The sequence below is a fragment of the Phaethon lepturus genome, unplaced genomic scaffold (assembly GCF_000687285.1).
Source record: "Phaethon lepturus isolate BGI_N335 unplaced genomic scaffold, ASM68728v1 scaffold20728, whole genome shotgun sequence".
In the NCBI taxonomy this organism is placed as follows: domain Eukaryota; kingdom Metazoa; phylum Chordata; class Aves; order Phaethontiformes; family Phaethontidae; genus Phaethon; species Phaethon lepturus.
Genome location: NW_010558530.1, coordinates 26,884 through 48,690, shown reverse-complemented (window position 1 = coordinate 48,690; position 21,807 = coordinate 26,884). Strand labels below are relative to the sequence as shown.

The window sequence follows — 21,807 nt, the reverse complement described above, 5'->3', positions numbered from 1 at the left end:
GACGCCGCGGCGGCGGCGGCTGTCTCTTCGGAAGTTCTTTATCCCGAAGTTTTATTTGTAGCTTTTGCACCACGGGCAATGTTTTCATTACTTCTCGAGCAAATTTCGCCTAGTTGCGGTTTTGGCAATATTTGAAGATCCGATGTAGTCGGGGCTACTAAGGTTTGACATAGTTTCAGCAGTCAGGCCCTCGGTGTTTCGTAAAGAGTGGATAGAAAGTGAAAAGAGCCTTTTAGAGGAAAGTTTCTGGTGTTTGAAGGGCAGTTGTTTGTTTTTTGTCAACCGATGAAGAAAATCTAGAAAGCTTTGCTGTTGAAGGATGAGCACAAGTGTCCTTGAAGACAATAAAAAATAAAATTTCTGCGTGCAGAACTGTTTCTAGCAGCAGCCTTTTATTTACTTATTTTGGGTCATTTTGATATGCTTTGTCTAAATTGCTTAAAATCGTTTAGAAGACATGGAGTAAATGAGGGCTGACTGAATTTTTATTTTTTTTTTTTACTCATATCTGCCTTTTGTTTAGATTGCAGCAAAAATTGGAGGAGATGCTGGCACATCAATGAATTCAAACGACTACGGTTATGGAGGACAGAAAAGACCTCTTGAGGATGGAGGTATGCACTCATTACTGCTGCATTTATTTTTCTTGAGTATGGCCATGGTGCCAGAAAAATTGCAGGTGTTTTTCTGTATGTGGCTTTTTTTTCCATAGCACAGCATAAAAACATTTTGTTCCCTTTATAGATCATGACATGCTTTTTCACTTTCAGTTTAATGGGGAAATTTGTTTTAAACCATTGCGTTCTAACCCGAAGTGAATGTAAGACTGTTTTAAAATATTTTAAATGTGGTTTAAATGCTGTAAAGAGGAAAATGTATGCCGGGGAGGGAGCAGATAAACTCATGATTGAGAAATGCTTACACAGGTATGTCATTTCAGTCTTTTGTTGTTGTGTAAGACTGATTACAGTTTGTAAATTACAATTAGAGTAGGAAGTGCTCACTCCTTGAATTTGATTATTTCATATACTTTATTACTACACAGTTTCAAATAAAAGTATTAATGCATTTCATTGTAAAAGCATAGGACTTTAAAAAAAGACAGGAAAGTAAATTTTCTACCTTGTACACACTTTTGCTTAGTCTACTATTTAAGCCTGTAAGCGTGTGTGAACACTGTGAGATCATACTTAAGTCTTCGACCTTGTTGCAGCTTTTTGGATTTGCCTTATACTGCAGTAAAGTTTTCTCCTGAAATGTGTGTGTCGTCTTCTGTTTCTTGCTAAGCAGCCAGTTTGAACTTAACAGGGTTTTATATGTTTAATATACAGAGAAAATCCTGGCTAAATTGTGGAAAGAAATCTCTGAGCTTGTTCTTGAAATGTTCACATAGGTCTCACAAAAGAGCAATGCTTTTTTTTCCTTTAAGAGGATTGAAACTCAGCCTACAGAATGTAACTAAGGCTTTATATCAGGAGTTCTTGTGTCCTGTAATAAAGTTTTGGGGTTTTTTTTTCTATTAAAGGTGAGGTTTTTAATATACAAAAATGAGCTAATGATGCTTCAGATGATATATGTAATGTATTCTTTTTATTTTATGTGTAGATGGCTCTTGGACAAGTCCGAGCAGTACAACACACTGGGAGGGAATGCCCTCTCCTTTTAAAGGCAGGAATTTTTATTTATTACCTGTGTTTAGTATGTAAAGATGACATAAATTAGTGGATCTTTCTGGATTGACACAAATATTTCTTGGAATATGTGTCTGAGTTTTTGCTGCACATAAATTATGGTGGTTCATATAACCTTTATTTTGGGGTGGGAAGGAAGCATCTGAAGTCTATCTTTTCAGATACAGGTTAATTATGCCTTTTATTCCTTTACTGTACAGAAAGGATTTGGATGGTAGTGATGTAGTTTTCTTTGAATCTGCTTTTTTTTTGAAGTTTTATGCTGTGAAATGCTTTCTATTTGGATAGGAATTTCATGTCGACATTCAGATTGAGATTGCATTGCCATGTGATACTGTTGTATTTTCAGATATTCGATCTAGATTTGTGGTCATTGTCAGAATTTTTTTTTTTTTCTTTAAATCATTGTTGATTTTTGTGTGGATTTGATTTTTTTTTTTCCTTTTTTTAACTATAGAAGCATCATTAGCTTGAGCAACCAACAGAGCTAACCTTTGTTCCTTGTCTTAGTTAAGTTTCAGTGACGGGGTATCTATGAGCAATCTACAGTGTGTTCTGAAAACTGCCTTTTGTTAAACTACTGAATAGATAATATGGAAAAACCTAACATCTTTTCAGCTATACTAACGAAGTGCTGAGTGTTCGTGAGATTCTTTCTTTTATTCAGATGATCAACTCCCTGAAATTGGAGGAAAAAAAAAAAAGAAAAAAAAGGAAAGGGAGACTAAAATATACTGGAAAGTTACAATTCACAGTAAAAGGTGTAAACACTTCTTGAATTTCTTGGCAAAAAAATTAAAAAAATCTTAAATTTTGCAGATCAACCAGATGCTAAGAAAGTTGCTCCTCAGAATGACTGTAAGTAATTTTTATTTTGTTGCCCAAAAAACCCTAACAAGTGTAACATTGTCAGAACAAGAATTTGAAACAGTGTTCTGGTAGGTGATTACTTGAACCAGTAATATCAAAAGAAAGGATGGGTGTTTTTTGTCTTATTTTCTTGAAGCCGTGAGAGTCTGCTTTGTAAAACTGACAATGTTGTTAGTACCAGCTCAGAATCTTTTTAGCTGTTTCTAAACCTCTTGGTAACGCTTCTTAAAAAGTCAACTTGGATAACAGTTGGTACAATTAAGTTTTGTTATCAAAGGAGAAGCTTAGTTGTAAATTATACTACTTGTTTGAATTTAATTTTAACAATATTTATTTATAGCTTTTGGAAATCAGCTACCACCGATGCATCAACAACAAAGGTAAGAGTTACGCTACATCTTATGTAGAGTTTTCCTTTTTACTGAAAGAAAGCAATTTCAAGAATTTGTTCTGAAAAAGTGGTATCAATGCATAAAGCAATTACTCTGTATTTGTGTGATCTGTTGAAATTTAGCTTCAGCAAGTCCCAAGCCAAACACTTAAAATGTATCTACGTTGTGCTCTCTTTCTCTTCACAGCCTAGGCTGTGCATCAAGCTTAGTAAAAGGAAAATGCGTTGTTGACTTTTACTACTTCAGCCTAGGTAGCATAACCAGAAGTTGGAAGCGGATCTGAAGGGGAAGGGGTTGACACTATCTTCTAAACAAAATCAGATTTAACACAGTGTTTTGCTCAGCTACATTTGCTACAATTTAGTAGTTTTCTCCACTCATTTCTTCCCTAAACAACCACACAGAACTATTATTCTTATGCTTTGATTGCTTTTGTAGATGAGGTGCTGAGATTTGTGTATTTTCAGCATACTTCAGTGGATATACAGATGAAATTTAAAATGCTGCTCTGGCCTTTTCTGTACCATGCATCTGTTAATAGTAAAAAGGATGAAGGAAAACTTCGTTCAATTCATATTATACCTGAACTTTTTGTGGTCACTTTTGTATATTGTTAGTTTACTTAGTGCCGTACTTGCATAATGACTTATAAAATTAATGGGAGGCAAGTAAGCCAGGGTGATAGTGGGGGAACTAGGTTTCTTTGTTTTAGTTGGAGGATACATAAAAATTTAGTGCCAGTTTGGTCTCTGAATAGTCGTTGTCTTTTGTTTGATTTAACACTTTCTGTAGGTCTGTGATGACAGAGGAGTACAAAGTTCCAGATGGGATGGTAGGATTCAGTAAGTAGTATGGTTGTGGTGGTGTTAGTATAGTGAGGGATGTTAGCAGATGCTGTTAATACAAATAATCTTTCTATATTTTCTTTCTCCCAAGTAATTGGCAGAGGTGGAGAGCAGATCTCGCGTATACAGCAAGAGTCTGGCTGTAAAATACAGATTGCTCCTGGTAACTATTTGTGGGGTTGTTTTCTTTGTTTATTTCGGTGGGTTTTTTTGGTTGAAAGTTCAGAAGGCTGATCATTGCTTCTAATTGCCTGAACCTTGATCTAAGGTGTATTTTAGTGATTTGTGCTAATCACAATTATCAGAGGCTAAAAAAATGCAAAATGTTTTGATACACTAATCATTCTACTTCAGTGAAGTTCAAGTAGTTTGTATATTATGTTTAATTTCATAATCTCTTCCAACTTGACATTACTGCTAAATTTGTTTTGTTTTATGACCATAGATAGTGGAGGCCTGCCTGAAAGATCATGTATGCTAACTGGAACACCAGAGTCTGTTCAGTAAGTAAAATAAGTTCAGTCTGTTCATATTTAACTGTGTAATACACTTCATTTTTCAGATCTAAATATAATACCTAGATAGTATGTTTATAATAATAGCGTGTTTTTCCTGTATTGAAGAGACAGTCTGGTGACAAATGTATACATAAGAAAAAAGGCCTTGAATCTGCAGTTAGATCCCTCAACATACTTGGAATTTTAAAACAAAAATAGGGAACGTCAACATTTTCAAGTCCAAATATTCTTGTAGTTAATACTTATATAACTGTGCACTGATTTGAGCTTGAGAATGTAATGTGTGAATGTATACTAAAAATAAATGTGTGCTAAAAAACTTCTTTATTAACCATAAATTGGAAGATCACAGGGAAAAAGGAAAATCAGTAATTGCGTAAGAGGGGGAGGTACTCAAAGCTCAGCCCATCAGAGTTCTTAAATGTCTTTGGTATAAATTAATGTATACCCAAAGTTATGAAATAATGATGTCTATGTAATACCTATCAGCAAGGTTAACTTTTGCCTTCCTGTGTTCAGGGAAAAGGATAATAGCAATGAAAAAGGCTGTAGGTTTGGGGTTTTTTTTACTGGCGCAGAGGTTATATAACCACTTGGACTTACCCTGGCTTTACGAGGAAAGACCTTAAATGTAGTAGTATATTTGGTATTACCTCATTTATGTTAGCTGCTCCAACTTCATGTTTGCAGGTAAGGCCTGCAGCTACATGTTTTCCTTTGGGAAAGTAGCATGGCATTCTCTTATGTTGCAGCCAAGCAGGCTGCTGTTAATGAAGTCATTCATTTATGGGAATTTTCTTTCTAATTATAGTTTATTCTGCTCGCTTATTAAAGGGAAGAGTTTTTAACTAATGTTAGTACTGTAATTAGATTTTACTCTAATGGCAGCTGGCGTGTGGTGAATATATACCTACTTTTGCCACTATTCTGGTAATGGCTACAAGTACAAATGTTCTATTTACAGCTATTACGATACTGGTATTAAAGCTAGGTTTATTTTACAGTCTGGGGTTTTTACCTTTTTGTAAAACTTAACATAAAATAGATCTGCCTTAGGATTGGCTGGTAGTAAATTAAAGAAAAATTACTGTCAAATGAGGGGTTACCTGTATTACTGCTGAAATTAAAGTTAGAAAACATTTTCTGTCTGGTGATACTGTTTTTTAATGCACTTAAAAAAAGTAAATTGGAACAATTTTGAATCTTCTAATTAACACAGATTTTTTAAAATATTTTTAACAGTCAAGGTTTCTGTGTTTAGCTCTGAATTAAGGTTTTATCAGTGTAACTATATTCAGGGAGGATGGTCATGTTTGAGGTAACTTTTACTTACGTGTGTTTGGTAAAGAACTACCTTTTGTATTCTGATGTTGGGGTGGTATTAGGTCTACCACATTATCTTGCAGTTACTTTCTTAGATTTACTGAGTTTGCCTCATATTTCTTAGTGACAGTAATTAACATTTCTTCTGCAGAAACTTTTCAAATAAAAAAAAATAAAAATGATGTGGGCAAGTGGTACTTGTAGGAAGGAATAAGTGTATCTATAAATGTATGTATTTCTTCACAGATCAGCAAAAAGATTACTTGATCAGATAGTTGAAAAGGGAAGACCTGCACCGGGCTTTCATCATGGTGATGGACCTGGAAATGCAGTCCAAGAAATTATGATTCCAGCAAGTAAAGCAGGATTAGTTATTGGAAAAGGTGGAGAGACAATTAAACAATTGCAGGTATATATGTATCTTCTTTTAAATGTGTGATAATACTGAATCTAGATTTGAGTGGGTATTGACCTCCCTTTTGCCAAACAGGAGCGGGCAGGTGTCAAAATGGTCATGATTCAAGATGGTCCACAGAACACTGGTGCAGACAAGCCCCTTAGGATAACTGGAGACCCTTATAAAGTTCAAGTAAGGAGTCCTTCAGAATCCAGAGCATTTGAAAATCAATTCTCTTGTTGCAGTACCTAAATGAACTTTCTTTCTCTTTCAGCAAGCCAAGGAAATGGTGCTGGAGTTAATTCGTGATCAAGGTGGCTTTAGAGAGGTGCGCAACGAATATGGGTCAAGAATAGGAGGAAATGAAGGGATAGACGTAAGCATGGTTGAAAAACTTGTTCACTGTATTTTGAGTTGTTAACATTCAAATGTTAAGCTGGGTAATACCACTGAAAGCTCTTAAACAGATTCCAAAGGTGGTTGTGGCATGTAAGTATTGATCATTGCTGAAATTATGACTTCATAATGGTGTGCAGCATTCACTTTACCAGCATTTCTAAACAGTTTCAGCTAGCTGGAGTTTTCTATCAAATAAGCAAAAGTTTATGGCTTAAGTATATAATGTCATTATAGAAATTGGAGTTTGGCCTTTACAGAATAATACTTACAGCCACCTATTATGCAAGTCATGAACTTAAAACTGTTCATCAGAGGTCAGACTGAAAGTTTCATCTGCTAGAATGTGCAATTTAGGCCTGTTAGAACTTTGTTCTTCAATTGTGAGAAGCATAATTGCTGCCACTGTGAGAACTTGTAGAACTCTTTGGTGCTTTCATCCACTATTTGCTAGACTTGTGACTTGATATTAAAAAAAATTACACTTCAGAAAGCTTTAAGTTGCATAGGGCTGGCCATAGTTTGCCATTCTAATATGTGACCCTTCAGTTGTGTGAATTTGGTAGGAAATTTTGCATCATTGACATCTTGACTTTTTTTTTCCCTTTAAGGTTCCAATACCACGGTTTGCTGTAGGTATTGTAATTGGAAGAAATGGAGAGATGATAAAAAAGATACAGAATGATGCTGGTGTTAGGATCCAGTTTAAGCCAGGTTGGTAATATGTCCATAGGTTTCTGTTAATTGAGTGCAAATTTACTGGATTACATATACTAGAATAGTTCATTTTTATTCCAGATGATGGAACAACTCCAGATAGAATAGCCCAAATCACGGGGCCTCCTGACAGATGTCAGCATGCTGCAGAAATTATTACAGATCTCCTTCGAAGTGTTCAGGTTGGGTAATATGTTGTTTACCATTTAAAATCTCTTGCCAGACTTCTGTAAAGACTTAATATTTTTAGAATGAGTGTGTAACTAAAGAAAATAGTTTAGTGGTGTCATCTGAATCTACTTCAAAGTTCAGTCTGGAATATGAATGTTTGCTTTTACAGTCACAATTTTGCAAGTGTCAGCGTGATAATAGTAATTTAAAGTCAGGGCAGTTCTTGGTCTGTCTGGTTTTAGAGCTGCTTGTTCTGTTGTCTTGTATTAATAGCTGATACGCTGTTACTTTTGGTTATAACTGGTGTTCAAAAGACCGCTCAAATGCTTGAGCCCCAGTGCTGCATTTACAGAAGGTAGACAGAAATGATATCTTTTTACATGTGAAACATTCTGCTTCTATATCCTTTCCTTCTTCATCTTTATGTACAGAACATCTTTTTAAAATGTAATTTAGGTCTTCTGGAAAAGATAGTGCTTCAGCTATCAAAACTGTCTTGAGTAGTAAATGAGTTTTTTCTTTAACAAATGATGTGATGTAACCAGTTGGCGTTAGTAATTTGCATGCAGTAATTCTTACAGAACATGCTTACTTGTTGCTTTTTCTTCTTAGGCTGGTAACCCTGGTGGACCAGGACCTGGTGGTCGAGGACGGGGTAGAGGCCAAGGAAACTGGAACATGGGGCCTCCTGGTGGATTACAGGAATTCAATTTTATTGTTCCCACTGGAAAAACTGGATTAATCATTGGCAAAGGTAATATTATCTTATATATATTATGTGTATCTATTAAAAAAACTCTCAGCTTTTCTGTTTGTATAAGTAGCCATACTAGAGAAAAGTTTCGAGAGAAGCCTTTGTGAATAGTTTCATGTACATTAAAGCAACGTAATACTCCTCAATTATAACACTCCTAATATTCTTTTCAGATTTTCCTCACCAAAACACATACCCCAGTAGTTGAAACTCAAGAACCAATCAATTTATCTAACCCATATTTTTTTAAAGTAATAAGTACAGAGTTACATCGGTAGTGTTTGGTAGATTCTTAGATGATGTATTTTCTAATTGCATTTGATACTACTTGATTAGCCTAGTGTTATTGCATCTGTTAACTCGCTGTTAAAACTAATTTTCACATTCACGTATTTTACAGTGGAATCGTGTAACAATTTATTTTGTGTGTGTTTATTAAAATAATTTTTCTCTCAAATAATTGTGTTTTAAAAATAATTTACTGTATGCTTCTAAATTAAACGCTTGAGTTATCTTAATCTGTTTTGCAATGGGCTCTCCAGACACAACAAACAGGCTGATATAGTTCAGTTCTTGACTTGGAATGTTATTTGATTTTTATTTTTTTAAAATGCTAAATGGACCCCTGTTTTGAAAACTTTGTGCGTACTAATGATACAAGTAATTTCTCAGGATCCTATAAGAGGAGGAACTAGCTTAGGAAATTTAACTTTCTGGTTTTAGTGCACTTAAAAAATGTGAACTTTACCATCTGGTCAGCTTCCGGGGTTTTTTGTTATCTCTGCTTGCCTGTTGCATTTTAGGAAGGTTAGGCTTTAAGGTTGTATTTATTGATAACCGTGGATATTGGCTGTTATTCGCGTCTAATCTTGCATCTTTACATGAATGGGAAAAAAGACAACATTGTAGGAATTCTTTGCTGTTCTTTCTGAGTAATACTGTGGTCTTTAATTGAAAAAATAGTTTATTTTTACTAGTTTATTGTAATCAAAGCTCTATACTAGACACTGAAGAGACTTTTTTTAATTGTTAGAATGTTCTTGTATGGCTCATAAGAAAGGTATCTTTTCACTTCTTTATATTCAGCTTCCATGCAGTTGACCTTCTCTGATTTGAATCTTAGTATTTGTGCTTTAAGTATTTTATGCGTGTCATAAAAGCTGTATGTTGCATTGTAGGTGGTGAAACTATTAAAAGCATAAGCCAGCAGTCTGGTGCTAGAATAGAACTTCAAAGAAATCCTCCACCTAATGCAGATCCAAACATGAAGATGTTTACTATCCGTGGAACACCCCAGCAAATAGATTATGCACGACAACTTATAGAAGAAAAGATTGGAGTGAGTGTATAACTAAACTTTGGATTACTATTATAACTAAACAGAATAGGAAAGGAATCTCCTTTGTGGAGTCTTTTCTTCCATTTCACTTCCAGACTACTTAATCAGATAATAAATTGGTAATAATGAATGGTAATCTGGGTTTAAAGTAATATAAACATAACCTGATGCACCAAAATAAGCAAAAACTTGAAATTGAAAGAAACATTGCTTTCTTCAATGTAATATAGTGTATTTTTTTAAATTATGTGTTCTTGAAGATGACCACTCTGTGCGTAGTGAAAAATTTGATTACTTCAAAGATATCCTTGATACAGTTAAAGCTATTAGATTGTGTGTTTAGTTTTTCAGTCTTGGTATGTTTAGGTAGAGTTTTAATCCAACTTTACACTAAATTCACTGCACTTTTGTATGCATGTAATCAAATTTACTACCTGGTTTTTGTACCTGATATTACAAACAGATTTAATAAGCAAGATTAGCCAGATGTAGATGTATCAGTTTATTTTGAAAGATTGATAGTATTATTTCAGTTTGTGGGTTTTTTAATGCAACTTGTGGGAAAACCCATATTTATTTGTAAAATTCTTTTGTTTCCTCAAGAAAGAATGGAAATAAGTGCAGATTTTTAGTTGATATTACTGCCACGGCTGTTTCTAACTCTTCTTTAACTACCCATAAGCCTAATTCATCTTCAGAAAGACTTTTTTCTCCAGGGAAGTGTCTTTTATTTTAAAACAATCAAACCTTTTGGCCTATGTTCTGAAAGTGTTCAGATTTATGCTTCTAAACTGCTGAAAAATTGAGAACTTCAAAGTTTATCCTCATCTCGGTGCTACTCTTGTTACAGGGTCCAGTAAATCCATTGGGTCCACCTGTTCCCCATGGACCCCATGGTGTTGTTCCTGGCCCACATGGACCTCCTGGGCCACCAGGTCCTGGTGCTCCTATGGGACCATATAACCCAGCTCCTTATAATCCAGGGCCTCCTGGCCCTGCGCCTCAGTAAGTACTGCTTCAGCTAGCTTCCTTTTTTGTAGGGTGACCCTGGGGCTGGCTTTCACTGTATATGTATGACTTCTCTTTTATAGTGGTCCTCCAGCTCCGTATGCTCCACAAGGATGGGGAAATGCTTATCCACACTGGCAGCCACCAAATCCACCAGATCCAGGTAAGAAATGTCACAGTTGTACTGTAGTGTGGATATACTTGGAATACACCCATTTTGCCCTTACAAGTATATATGTTTCACAATTCATTTTATGTCATAGTGGTAAATCTGAAAAAGCTGCTGTTCTTCTGTCTTGTCTTTACTGATTGTCAGTCTATGTATGTTTTATGCTTCCCACATGTTGCTTGCGAGATGTTAAAATTCAATCGCTGGAGGTGGAATGCCCTTCTTTACTAAAATTTGCATCCCAATTTATGATACTTTTTGCAAGACTCTTGGTTAACTGATTTTGTTCAAATCAGTATGTTTTTCTTACAACGGATGTTTTTACATCAAATTCTTTTAATGAGGATGTGTTTTCATTCCCTAATAATCAGTGGCTTTGTACGTATTTTATTTTAAACAGTGCCCCTTACAATCCCATTGATACTGAATTTTCACAGTTTATGCTATATTATGTATTTTTCTAGCTTTCGTTGACCTTTGAGGATTGCTTCTGTGTGATAGAAGCGTATCTTTTTTAGTCCTTTTTGAGGGATGAAACTTCTGTTGAGCTGCTGTTAATACAATAAAACTAGTTAGTATTGTGTATTTTGAGTTTTTGCCTGTAATAGTTTTGTATTTTCTTCTGAAACCCACCTTTATAGAATCTGGTTCTTCTATTTATGTTTCTTTGTCAACACTGGAAGTTTTTACTTAATTAGAACTCTCCAAAGTTTTAGCATCCTACTTTTCTTTAAGTTATGTCCTTTGGTTGGACTACAGTGTATGGGGAAACAGAATTGCAGCCACGGAAGGCATGGTAAGGCTAGATGCTTGAGTCACTTGTACCTCACTTGTTTGAGGTAGACCTTCTTCAGAACTTCAGTCTGCAGAGTTCCATTCATATTCAAGTCTCTCATGTATCCTTTCTTGGCAAAGAACCGTCTCTGTTTTCATTTCCCTAACTTTTATAAAAGGTAGCTTTGCATGCATTCAGTTTAGTATTTAAAAATGCCTGTTGCCATTACTTAGAAGTAGAATGATTCACAGTGACTTGACTTGACTTAAAGTCTTAGCGTACCAAAAGTGTACTATTGCCATTACTTAGAAGTACAATGATTCACAGTGACTTGACTTAAAGTCTTAGTATACCATAAGTGTCATTTAATCTGAAACCACTGCAAAAATGTTACAGCCTTTTTCATACTAACTCTTCATTTTTTATAAAGTAATTTATCTACATAACGGTCTGTAAGAAAATGGCAAATACTCGCCTTGATGTCATCTTGATGATGATTTAGTAACCATTTTTTGGATAAATACTCCTCTTAAAAATCTAATGAAGTCTTCCTGTGTGCAGTTGAAGTTGGCGTTTCTTTCAACTAACAATTATTTGGATTAGTTTTGTACAGTTGTCTACTTATTTGCTCGTTTCAGTGTAAAATATGGGTTATTTTAGTATTTTTTCAGAGGTGCTTTCTCCAGAACTGTGCTTGCTTCCTGTCAAACTCCATGAAAGTGGAGCTAGTTACTACAGTCAGATTTCTTTGGAAATGTAATGAATCCCACTCTGTGTTCTTCTATTCTAAAGAAGTAGCTGCTAAGGGGAAGGAGGGGGGGAACTGAGAAATTACTTATTTGATATTTGCAGGTAACCGTAGAATATTGTACATACTAGTTTAAATCCACTATTGTTGATGGAAGCAGTGTAATTTAAAAAGGAAATGGCATGTTAACCTTGTTTCCTGTATGCTGATACTATCGTGTGCATTTTAGGTGGTTACATCTGACTTTAATGCTAAATGAAATACTACAAGAAATTTTTGTGCTGTGGACTTTTTCTGACACCTTTTTCAGGGAATTTCTTCTTCCATTAGTCGCTGCCTTATGTATTTTGTGTGTGCAGGGAAATATTACTTCCATGTATAGTTACTCTAAAGTATCAGTTGTATCAGTCTCCTTTATATGAAGTTCTTTCCTCAGTTGGCTGCATTTATTTGCAGATATTTTTATTCTTTTAAGGATGCAAGTAATGTTAAAGTATGCGGGTTGTGTTACAGAACGTTACATTATCTAATAGTAGATTTGCAGTTTTTGTGGTTTGCCAATCTGGTAATATAATCAATCTCTTTTGATTCAGCAAGAATAAGCCGTTCCTAAAAGCTATATGTGAAAAACAGAGAAATAAGGCTTTAGGAAGCAGCAGTGTTGGCCTACCTAGATGTAGTTAAAAACAAGGGAAGCATGGAGATAGCTGCAGAAGATGCAAGTGGTGTTATTATTTATTATACTAAAAAGCTGTAAGTAAACAGTGATGCTTTATAGCCATGTATGGGGATTCAGGTTCTTAAAATAATATGTGTTTCTGTATTTTACTGTTACCTTAAAGCTTAACTGACAAAAACATTGCAAATACTTAGTAAGATTTGTATTCTTCTGTTCCAGAAATACGTATTTGGCATACCTCCTCCGCCTCTGCCAGTGTCATTAGTGTGAGGTTATAACAAAAGTAAAACCACTGAAATTGTTGGTGCTAGAATGATTCACTGTTGCCGCTATTTAGTAACGTGACTGCTTAAATAAACTTGAAAATCTGTTTCTGTTTATCACATTTAAAAATAATGAATGACGTTGTGGTAGTAAGGCTTCTAGAATGATTTTATCTCATCAGTCCTATGAAAGTATACTTTGTACAACGCACTTACCTGAAACCTGATCAAAACTTCGTGCTTGAAAGAAAGGATATTTAGAGGATGTACGTGGTTATTTGGTTTAGTTGGATTTTTCTTGGAGGAAAATACGAGGGCTTAGGACAGGGTTAATTGGCGACAGCATTCTGTTCATGCTACTTTTTATAAATGCTTATGTTTTGTTTTCATAGGTAAGCCAGGAACAGATCCCAATTCAGCAGCGTGGGCAGCTTATTATGCTCACTACTATCAGCAGCAAGCACAGCCACCACCTGCAGCCCCTCCTGGTGGACCAGCTACAACCCAAACTAATGGACAAGGTAGCAGTTTACTAAAATGGATACATTTCTCATTGCTGGGGGTGTAGATGCCACATTATTTTTTACTGTTGTCTTCATATATTGGGTACATTTATGGTAAGGTAGCTGGTTTTCTTGGAAAACTTTTGGTTACAGCCTTCAGCATTGCTTTTCTTAATTTCAGCAATAAGGGTAATGTATTTACGTTGTAATGTACTCCAAAGAGAAGTTTACTGCAACTTGGGTTGACTTAATTACATGTACATAATGCTGTCAGTTATAAGTAAAAATGGAATGAACCAAACTGTTGACTGTCCCTCGCTTAAACATTTTCATCACTTCTAGTGGTTTTAGGACAATTACAATTGTAGTATTAGTATAATTGTTGTGCGTGCATGAGGCTTACCACTTAAATTTTAGGTAGTATTTTGTACTATGAGCGGTGTGCATTTCCTGAATCTTGGGAACATGCTTGAACACTACAAACAAATCTTTGTTTCTTTGTGTCTTTTACTAATTGTAAACTAATTGTACTATATTTGTAGTAGCTTGTACTACATAGATTTATAGTGTCAGAGTTCAGTGATGTTATTTGGGATTGTTACTGAAAAATTCAGCTGATTATTTGTAAATTGTTCTAGGTATGAAACAAAACCCAGTAGTTTTATTTTGACTGTTTTTAATGTAATTCAGGAGATCAGCCAAATCCAGCACCAGCAGGGCAGGTTGACTATACCAAGGCTTGGGAGGAGTACTATAAAAAAATGGGTATGTGTGCATGTTTTTTTTCTGTTGTTGCACAGTAGAAAGTTTTAGGAGACTTGTGTATCTTCTTTGAGATACCTTTTTTTTTTTTTACCCTCAAAAAATAAAAATGCACAATCCATGTGTCTTCTGAACCATATACTGCTAGAGGCCCTGAACCCTGCAAAAAATGTGCTTAAAAATTTGTGTTGTGTTTAAGCCATTTACTTGTACTCGTGCTAGTAATTAGCTTTGCAAAAATATTTCATACCTTATGAGATGTCTATATTTGATTGTTGGGAAACAACATCTTTTAAATTCTTCAATCGGAGTAGTTTTTAAGTATATTTCATAAGTCTTTGAGTTTCGACTTTGATCTGCTTTATAAAGCTGCTGTTTGTCTTCTTTGGTAGTTGTTTCCCAATGCTCTTAAGATTACAGACACTTTTTTTTTTTTCTTGTAACTTGCTTTCTGTGTTCCAGGTTATTAAAGCATCACAACCAACTTTCATTTATATCATGCCCTTTTTAAAATTCTATTTGCTTTGCAGCACTTAACAGCTGCGTTGAAACTGCAGGTTACATGTTGTTGCTAGCTTTTTCAAAATATTTTGCTTGAGGTGACTTACAAAACTGAAATGTATTTGCTTGTCAAGTTGATGATTTCATCATTTACTGAATAAGGAAAAGAATATGTAGTCTCGATACATTGGCAGAAGGCCTTGTTAGCTTTTAAATCATGGGAATGTCTTGCAGGTCGATGTTTTGTCCACAGTGTTCTCCCATGGATGTTGTAGTTGATGCAGATTTGTATACGGTGTGAGGACTAGTGGGTTTCTGAATGCCAGTGCTTTCCCTGGTATCTCTGTTTGACTAGCCATAGACCAGCATCTAGTTTCCATTTTTTGTTTGTTTGGGTTGGGAGGATTTGAGGGGGTTTTTGCCCTCTTTCAACTGCACCCTGTTTTCTCATGGTATATGAAAAAGCATTGGAATTATAATTAATAGCATGTTTAGTTCCTTTTACCAGCCTTCTACCAGACTGATCTCAAATTATGTGCCAAAACATAACGACCTTTATTCTTCTTTATTTTGGCACAGTGTAAGTGATGAAATTAAAAAGAAAATAGATAATGATTACTTACTTCAAGGATTGTGTATCAGGCTAAGAAAATTGCAGCAGAACTCCCAAACACATGATTTTTAAGATGTGATGGGCCTTTCTATTTTTCCTCTTCCTGATTCCTTTAACTCCTCTTTTCAGTTCACTGTCCCTGTTAGTTCAGCTCACATTCTTCAATGCAAAGCTGTGGGGGGGGTTTCACTGCCTTTTTAAGAATAACGTGAATTGTTGGCAGGGACTCTGCCATCTTTCTAATTTGCTATCTCTGGAAAGCAAAGCCTGGATTGCACTAGTCTTGCATTTGCTCTGATTAAATAATAGCTAGTTATAAGGTGGTGAGAGAGAGTTTCTGGGAGCAAGTCCAAAGAGGAGTGAGAACCCAAAAAAGATAGACACTGGGAGATGTCAATCAATCAATCTTAAAATGATCAATCTTAAAATGCAAAATTAAAAAATCCCAAGACAACAATCAAATAAAAGGAAAAACAGAAGGACAGTTCTGATCTTCATTTCTTTTTCTAGTTCAAATTGAGTTCCTTGCCTGAAGGAGAACTCTTGATGTCTGGACCTGTATAACTTGACTATGTAAATCATGAGAACTTTTTGCTTCTTCAGCATGTTGAAAATCTTGATATGGAAGATAATAATTTTTCTTAAGATCTACTTGGGAAAGAGGAAGAGCTGACCAAGTGAAGTTGAAGGGCAGAGAATTCACCTAGAGTTGATTTAGGGCTAAATGGAAGTGTTCTTACCCAACGTGAAGTGGTAGAAGATCTGGCGAACAGGAAGGGTGTCCATCAGCAGGTTCATATGGTCTCCGGGCTCTCAAACGCAACTTGTACTGTTTGTGCTTCCTACAGTACTGTAGTTCTTCTATCCCATTAACTGTCCCCATTCTGTCCCCATTAACTTGTGCAAAAGGGGGAAGGTAAGAATTACAAGGCATTCACTCTTCAAGTCCTCTTTCAGATTTTTCACAGCACAGATAATTACACAAACAGCTGATTTTGAGAACTAAACTGAAACTTGTGACTTGCTGAGCCCAAGCAGTCTATTTTTGCTGCTGAAGAAAACTACTTTGGTAATCCATGAGGCAAGCTTGTGAGGGTGACAGTACTGAGCTGATTAAGTTTGATGTGATACTGCAGTTGGTGCTCTGGATTTTCTCATACTTCAAGTATGAGTGATCTGAAAACTCTAAAGCAGTCCTGAATATTCCCATTAAAGCCATAATACTGTTTTCCAAAGTGGCTTCCTAATGGTGCAATATGACTCGGCTAATCACAGAGAACGCTCCTATTTTTTCAGTGTATAGAACAGTGACTTGAAAACAATGTGTTTTCCAATTCACAAATATAGTGGCAAAGACCATCCCCTATTTCAGACTCTTCTTCTGGTCAGGGACTACTGCCTTGAGTATCAAACACAATTAAAAATAGGACTGAAAAGCTAGTAAAATTGCTCGTGAACACTGGTAAGTTACTTTGCGTGGATCTTGTAGGTGACCTAGACCATCTATTTGCTTGGTACCCGTCTTCATAAATTTAAAAAAAAAAAAAAAAAATCTAATTTCCCTTGAGTATTACCAGATAACAAGACAGTAATTTAGCTTTTGAAGACACAGGTGCTGTTATCTTGAATTGGAGACATAGTATTTTTATTTTTCTCTACAAGAGCTGAAATAAAGATTTGCATAACTAGGCCCTAAAAGTCTAAAAAAGGATAACATGAAGTCATATTTTAGTAAATTATCTGTATGTCACTATAGGAGTTTGTAAATTTATCATTTAAAGTCATTCTAATATACTGTGGGCTTGATTTATAGTTAAGGGATTCCATAATAAAATAGTGGAACTATTCTTTAATAATTCCTCAGCATTGTAGCAGGAAAGGGGACAAAGAAGTTTTCTGATACTTAAAATCACTCTTGATGATTTGAGTACTGGAAGAACTGTAGAATCATCTGGCATTTTCTTTCTTAGCCTGCCTTAATGGGGAGGTATTCTGTGTTTCTTGTATTTCCTCTGTATGTAGTTTATCAATCTTGTTTATTAGTGTTCCAGTTGAATCTGGATATTAATGAGCAAGTACTGTTTCAGTACAGTTCTATACACTGAAAAAACGTTTTGACTAAACTGCTGAATTCCATATGTAGGTTCAGAATTACTTGCAGTACTTGGCAGGAGAATGATGCAGCTAAAATATTTTTAATGTTTACTAACCCGTTTCAAACAGAAGTCCAGTTTGACATCTTTGAGTAGATGTTAAACTTCCTTTATTTGGTTCATTATTTGAATTCCAACACTGCCTTGGGATAGCTGGCTGAATGTCAGAAGATTCTCGGATCATAATGCACAAAAAATGGCTTAGCTTTGACATTCAGCTGTGCTGACAGCTATGACATAGCTAAATAATGTGTAAGTAGAATTATTACCTCATAAATGAATACTTAACTTGAGAAAAGTGTATCCTGGGATAATTTGTAACCATATTAAAGATCATTTTGGTTAAAATAATTGATCAGAAGTGTAAATTGTAAGTTGTGGTAAATTGTAAGTATAATTTGTAAAAGATTATTTCAGCTCTTAAGATTTGAAGAAATTTAAGTAAGTTTTTCAAAGAAAACAATTGCTTTACCATATAACCCATAAACTGATGGAGAGGTTTTTTTAATCTATCTACAGTGTAAGTGGAAAAACTATATAAGTTGTATAGAGGATTGGAAAATGGAAGATTGTATTTTGAAGACAGTCAGGATAGTGCTTTGCCAAATGTTCAGATTTTCTGCTCACACTTAATGTTTTTGAGGGGATTGGGATAATCCATAGATCCATAAGAGGAATGTTGGATAGCTAGTATTCTCCATGTGAAGTTTCAGTGTAAAAGTAGTTAAAACCAACCTTCTATCTGATACCCTATAAAAGAGTTCATTAGAATCTTTGATACTCATGTTCCCCAGAAGGTTTCTCAGTGGTCTTCTATACAAATAAAAGGTGAGGTGGTTTCAGGTAGGACTGAAAACTTTCAGCCCTCGTCATGTGGAAGCTGCTCCTTTTTCTTCATAGCAGAAGGTTAGGTGCACATGGAATTGTACAGTGTGCAGGCCTGTATTTTGCTTGGATTTATTTGATGTAGTGTGATTGGATGTGGTGTTTTGGTTTTGTTTTTCTAGTATCCTAGCAAAAACTTGATACAGCTTTGATACAAACTCTTTTTGGTAATATCCCTATTCTGACTAAAACTTTTGATTTGAAAAAATAACCCTTTAAGTGTATAGATCCCAGAAATGTCATATCACAGTAGTAATAGTTCTGTTTTGGAAGTTCAAGAAACTTAAAGTGAAGCACTCTATGGTGTAAATAAAAGTATATCCATTCTGTGTGAATGCATGCAAGTGTGAGGACAGGTGATTGGATAAAGGATAGAGAGTGGTGTTCTGCTTATAGTCAGGTACATTCTGTACTGGTAACTGCAAAAGCACCTTTCAGATAAAAAATTGTGAAGATAGTGATAGTAAGTGGAGTGTGTTTGATGTTTCTGAAATAAGAGAAGGGAAAAAGGAAGTAAAAATGCCTGCAACCAACCTTCCTTGGAAGAACAGCATGACTGAGGTCCTAAAAAGCTACCTGTAGGTTTTTTTGTTTAGACGCTGAAGAGTCCTTGTGTATTAGTCTACCGCTTTTACAGAGTTGTTAACCTGCAAGTTGATTTTGTTGGGAAGACCGGTAGTTCTCAGCTGTAAGTCTGGTAGTGTGTGTGTACACGTATGTGTGTATATGCTGTTATTTCTAGAGAATTGGAACTTAAGCAAAGGTTGGAAGGAGATGTTTCAGGACTATATCCTGTGGTGGAGTAAATGTTTACAAAAATTCATCTCTCTTTGAAAAATATAATCTGCAGTAACCTAGCAGTTGCATTAAGGATGCCAAAATTGGGGGATTGAAGGAATTAGCGTCTGGTAAATTAATTAATGAAGTCTGTACAATAAGATAAAGTCAGTCTAGGTGGATTACAGAAAGTAATTTTGCCTGTTGACATGTGTTTTGATTTAAATGCTACCAGTTGTTCAGGTCATTATGCATCAGCACGTTTTAGAGACTTTTGCTCTGGAATGTGATTCAAGGAGTGGAAAAAAACTATCCTTACGGTTCTTCAATTTTGCTTTACATGGGAATCATGCCATTAAAATAATAGGATGAGTGGTCAGTTAAAAAAAGCAGCCACAAGATTATTCAGAAATCTTGAAGGAGTATTACAAGAAGCTAGGTGACATTTGTTAGGCAGTGACATTTTGAAATTTTCTCATTTCCATTACAACAACAGAGCTGTATCATTTTAATTACTTGTAGGTCAAGCAGTTCCTGCCCCTGCTGGGGCTCCGCCAGGTGGTCAGCCAGATTACAGTGCAGCATGGGCTGAGTACTACAGGCAACAGGCAGCATATTACGCCCAGACAAGTCCACAGGGAATGCCACAACATCCTCCAGCACCACAGGTAAAAAGTTTAAGTGTTTTTTGGCTAGCTTCCGTTTCAGTGGTTATAGATATTTTTTTGCATGTCTCCTGCTTTGTTACCTTTGGAGTATGCATATTTTTTCTTTTTTTTTTTTTTTTAGTGAAATAACTATCAGAATAATTAATAGATGACTTTGTCTACCTGATAACTCAAGTTCTGTATCTATCCATATGTTTGGTGATTATGGTTTTGTTTTGTTTTTTTTTTTAAAAGAAAAACTTTCTCCTCCCAGGGTTTTGAAAACCATGCAAGAAGCCACCACCATTTACATTAACCGATTTTTCTTTCTTAAAGGCTTCACTCCTGAGTTAGCTCGATTTAAAGGATTTTCTTTAACTTTTTGTGTATCTCTTATGTATCTCTTCTGCACAGGGCCAATAATAAGAAGTGGACAATACAGTATTTGCTTCATTGTGTGGGGGAAAAAACCTTTGTTAAATGTATGGATGCAGACGCCTTGATGAAGATCTTAATTTTGTTTGGTTAAAAAAAAATAGTGTTTTTGAAAATGTACAAAATATCTATCACTACTGATAGGAGGTAATATTTCTCTGTAGAAATGAAAAATGGTTTGTTTTTAGTATTAGTGTAGATGTACACATTCCAGCAAATGTATTTGCAATTATGTGGTCAATGCTTTGTGATATAAATGTACTTTTTCAATGTATACTTTATCACTTTTAAAATGCCTGTTTTGTGCTTTACAATAAATAATATGAAACCTCCTGTGTCGGTAAGTTGGATATGTGGGTATATAAAGAATTATAGGATTGATTTGCAACGCTGAATCAAGGTACCTGTACACAAATGAGAATTTTTTTCCCCCCCATGAAACCTTGTTGAGTTTAAAAACTTGTCATTAGCATGTTTTTCCCCTCTTGCAGAATAGTTGTAGATGGAGGATCTTTTTCATTCATTGTATTTTTCTGCCTAGCACGAGTAATCTTGATACCTTAATTTTCTTTCTATTTGATTAAAACTGCATGTGTTTAAGAAGGTGATCTTTTGGCATACTTCCATTGCATTAACAGTGAAATTTCCTTTTATACATGACCATTGTTTCAGACCTGTGCAGCTGCTATAACAGATAACATTTTTGTTCTTAATTGAATACTTCAAAACTGTTCCTGCATAACTATTTTATGGATTTTTTCAGACTAGCTATAAAATTTAAGTGTAATGTGCTTAAGCCTTCAGTTTAAAGTAGTCCACTGCAAAATTCAGTGTAGAAAAGTCAATGTGGTATGCGTAGTAGTTACAAAAATTGCATCTGTCCGTAAAACGCTGTTTTGTTTGAGTGGTGGGGAGTGGTTGAGAACTTCCTGCAGAGCAGATAATTTCTGTTTTTGTAAATACTCAAGTATTTGAATCAATTTATTATTTTTTTTATATATACTTGAAACTTCTTATTGCTCTAATGCTCATACTAAAAATTTGGTTCTCTTGAAATCCTATGTTTGCTCTTTGCATATTTATTGGCTCTTGCATATATTAGACTACATGCAATACAGTCTGTCTTGCCATTGTCTGTTGAAGTGCAGGTTTGATCCAGCCAGTATAGAACTAGCTCTATAGGGGTGAGGAGGACTGTGCTGTGTATCATCCTTGATTGTTCCTTCAAGGAGCATTGCACTGTAAGTACATCAGAATGACAAATTGATGAACTGCAACAGTATCTTTTTGTCAATGTTCCACATAATGAAAATGCAATAATTGTGTGACTATTATGTTGGAATACAGTGCTGATATCTTAGGAAATCATAATTGCTTCTTAATTCAGAAACATAGGTTTGCGTATATATACATACACATAATATGAGCTTTGTGGGTAAGTATTCCTGAAACGTTTAGCAATAGCTAAAGAAAATC

General features: G+C 35.2%; 1 protein-coding gene across 1 annotated transcript; it reads left to right on the top strand.

Moving 5' to 3' along the window:
• Positions 1-523: 523 nt before the first annotated feature.
• FUBP1 (far upstream element (FUSE) binding protein 1) lies at positions 524-20,664 on the top strand (the record flags this gene model as incomplete). Its single annotated transcript, XM_010293100.1, has 19 exons — positions 524-614; positions 2,511-2,549; positions 2,902-2,941; positions 3,746-3,795; positions 3,890-3,961; positions 4,244-4,301; positions 5,886-6,048; positions 6,130-6,228; positions 6,311-6,364; positions 7,044-7,146; positions 7,231-7,331; positions 7,933-8,074; positions 9,253-9,413; positions 10,264-10,418; positions 10,505-10,584; positions 13,448-13,576; positions 14,249-14,323; positions 19,772-19,917; positions 20,311-20,664. Coding segments are annotated over 19 exons (1,767 nt in total), but the record flags the coding sequence as incomplete, so codon positions are not given.
• Between the last annotated feature and the right edge of the window lie 1,143 nt (positions 20,665-21,807).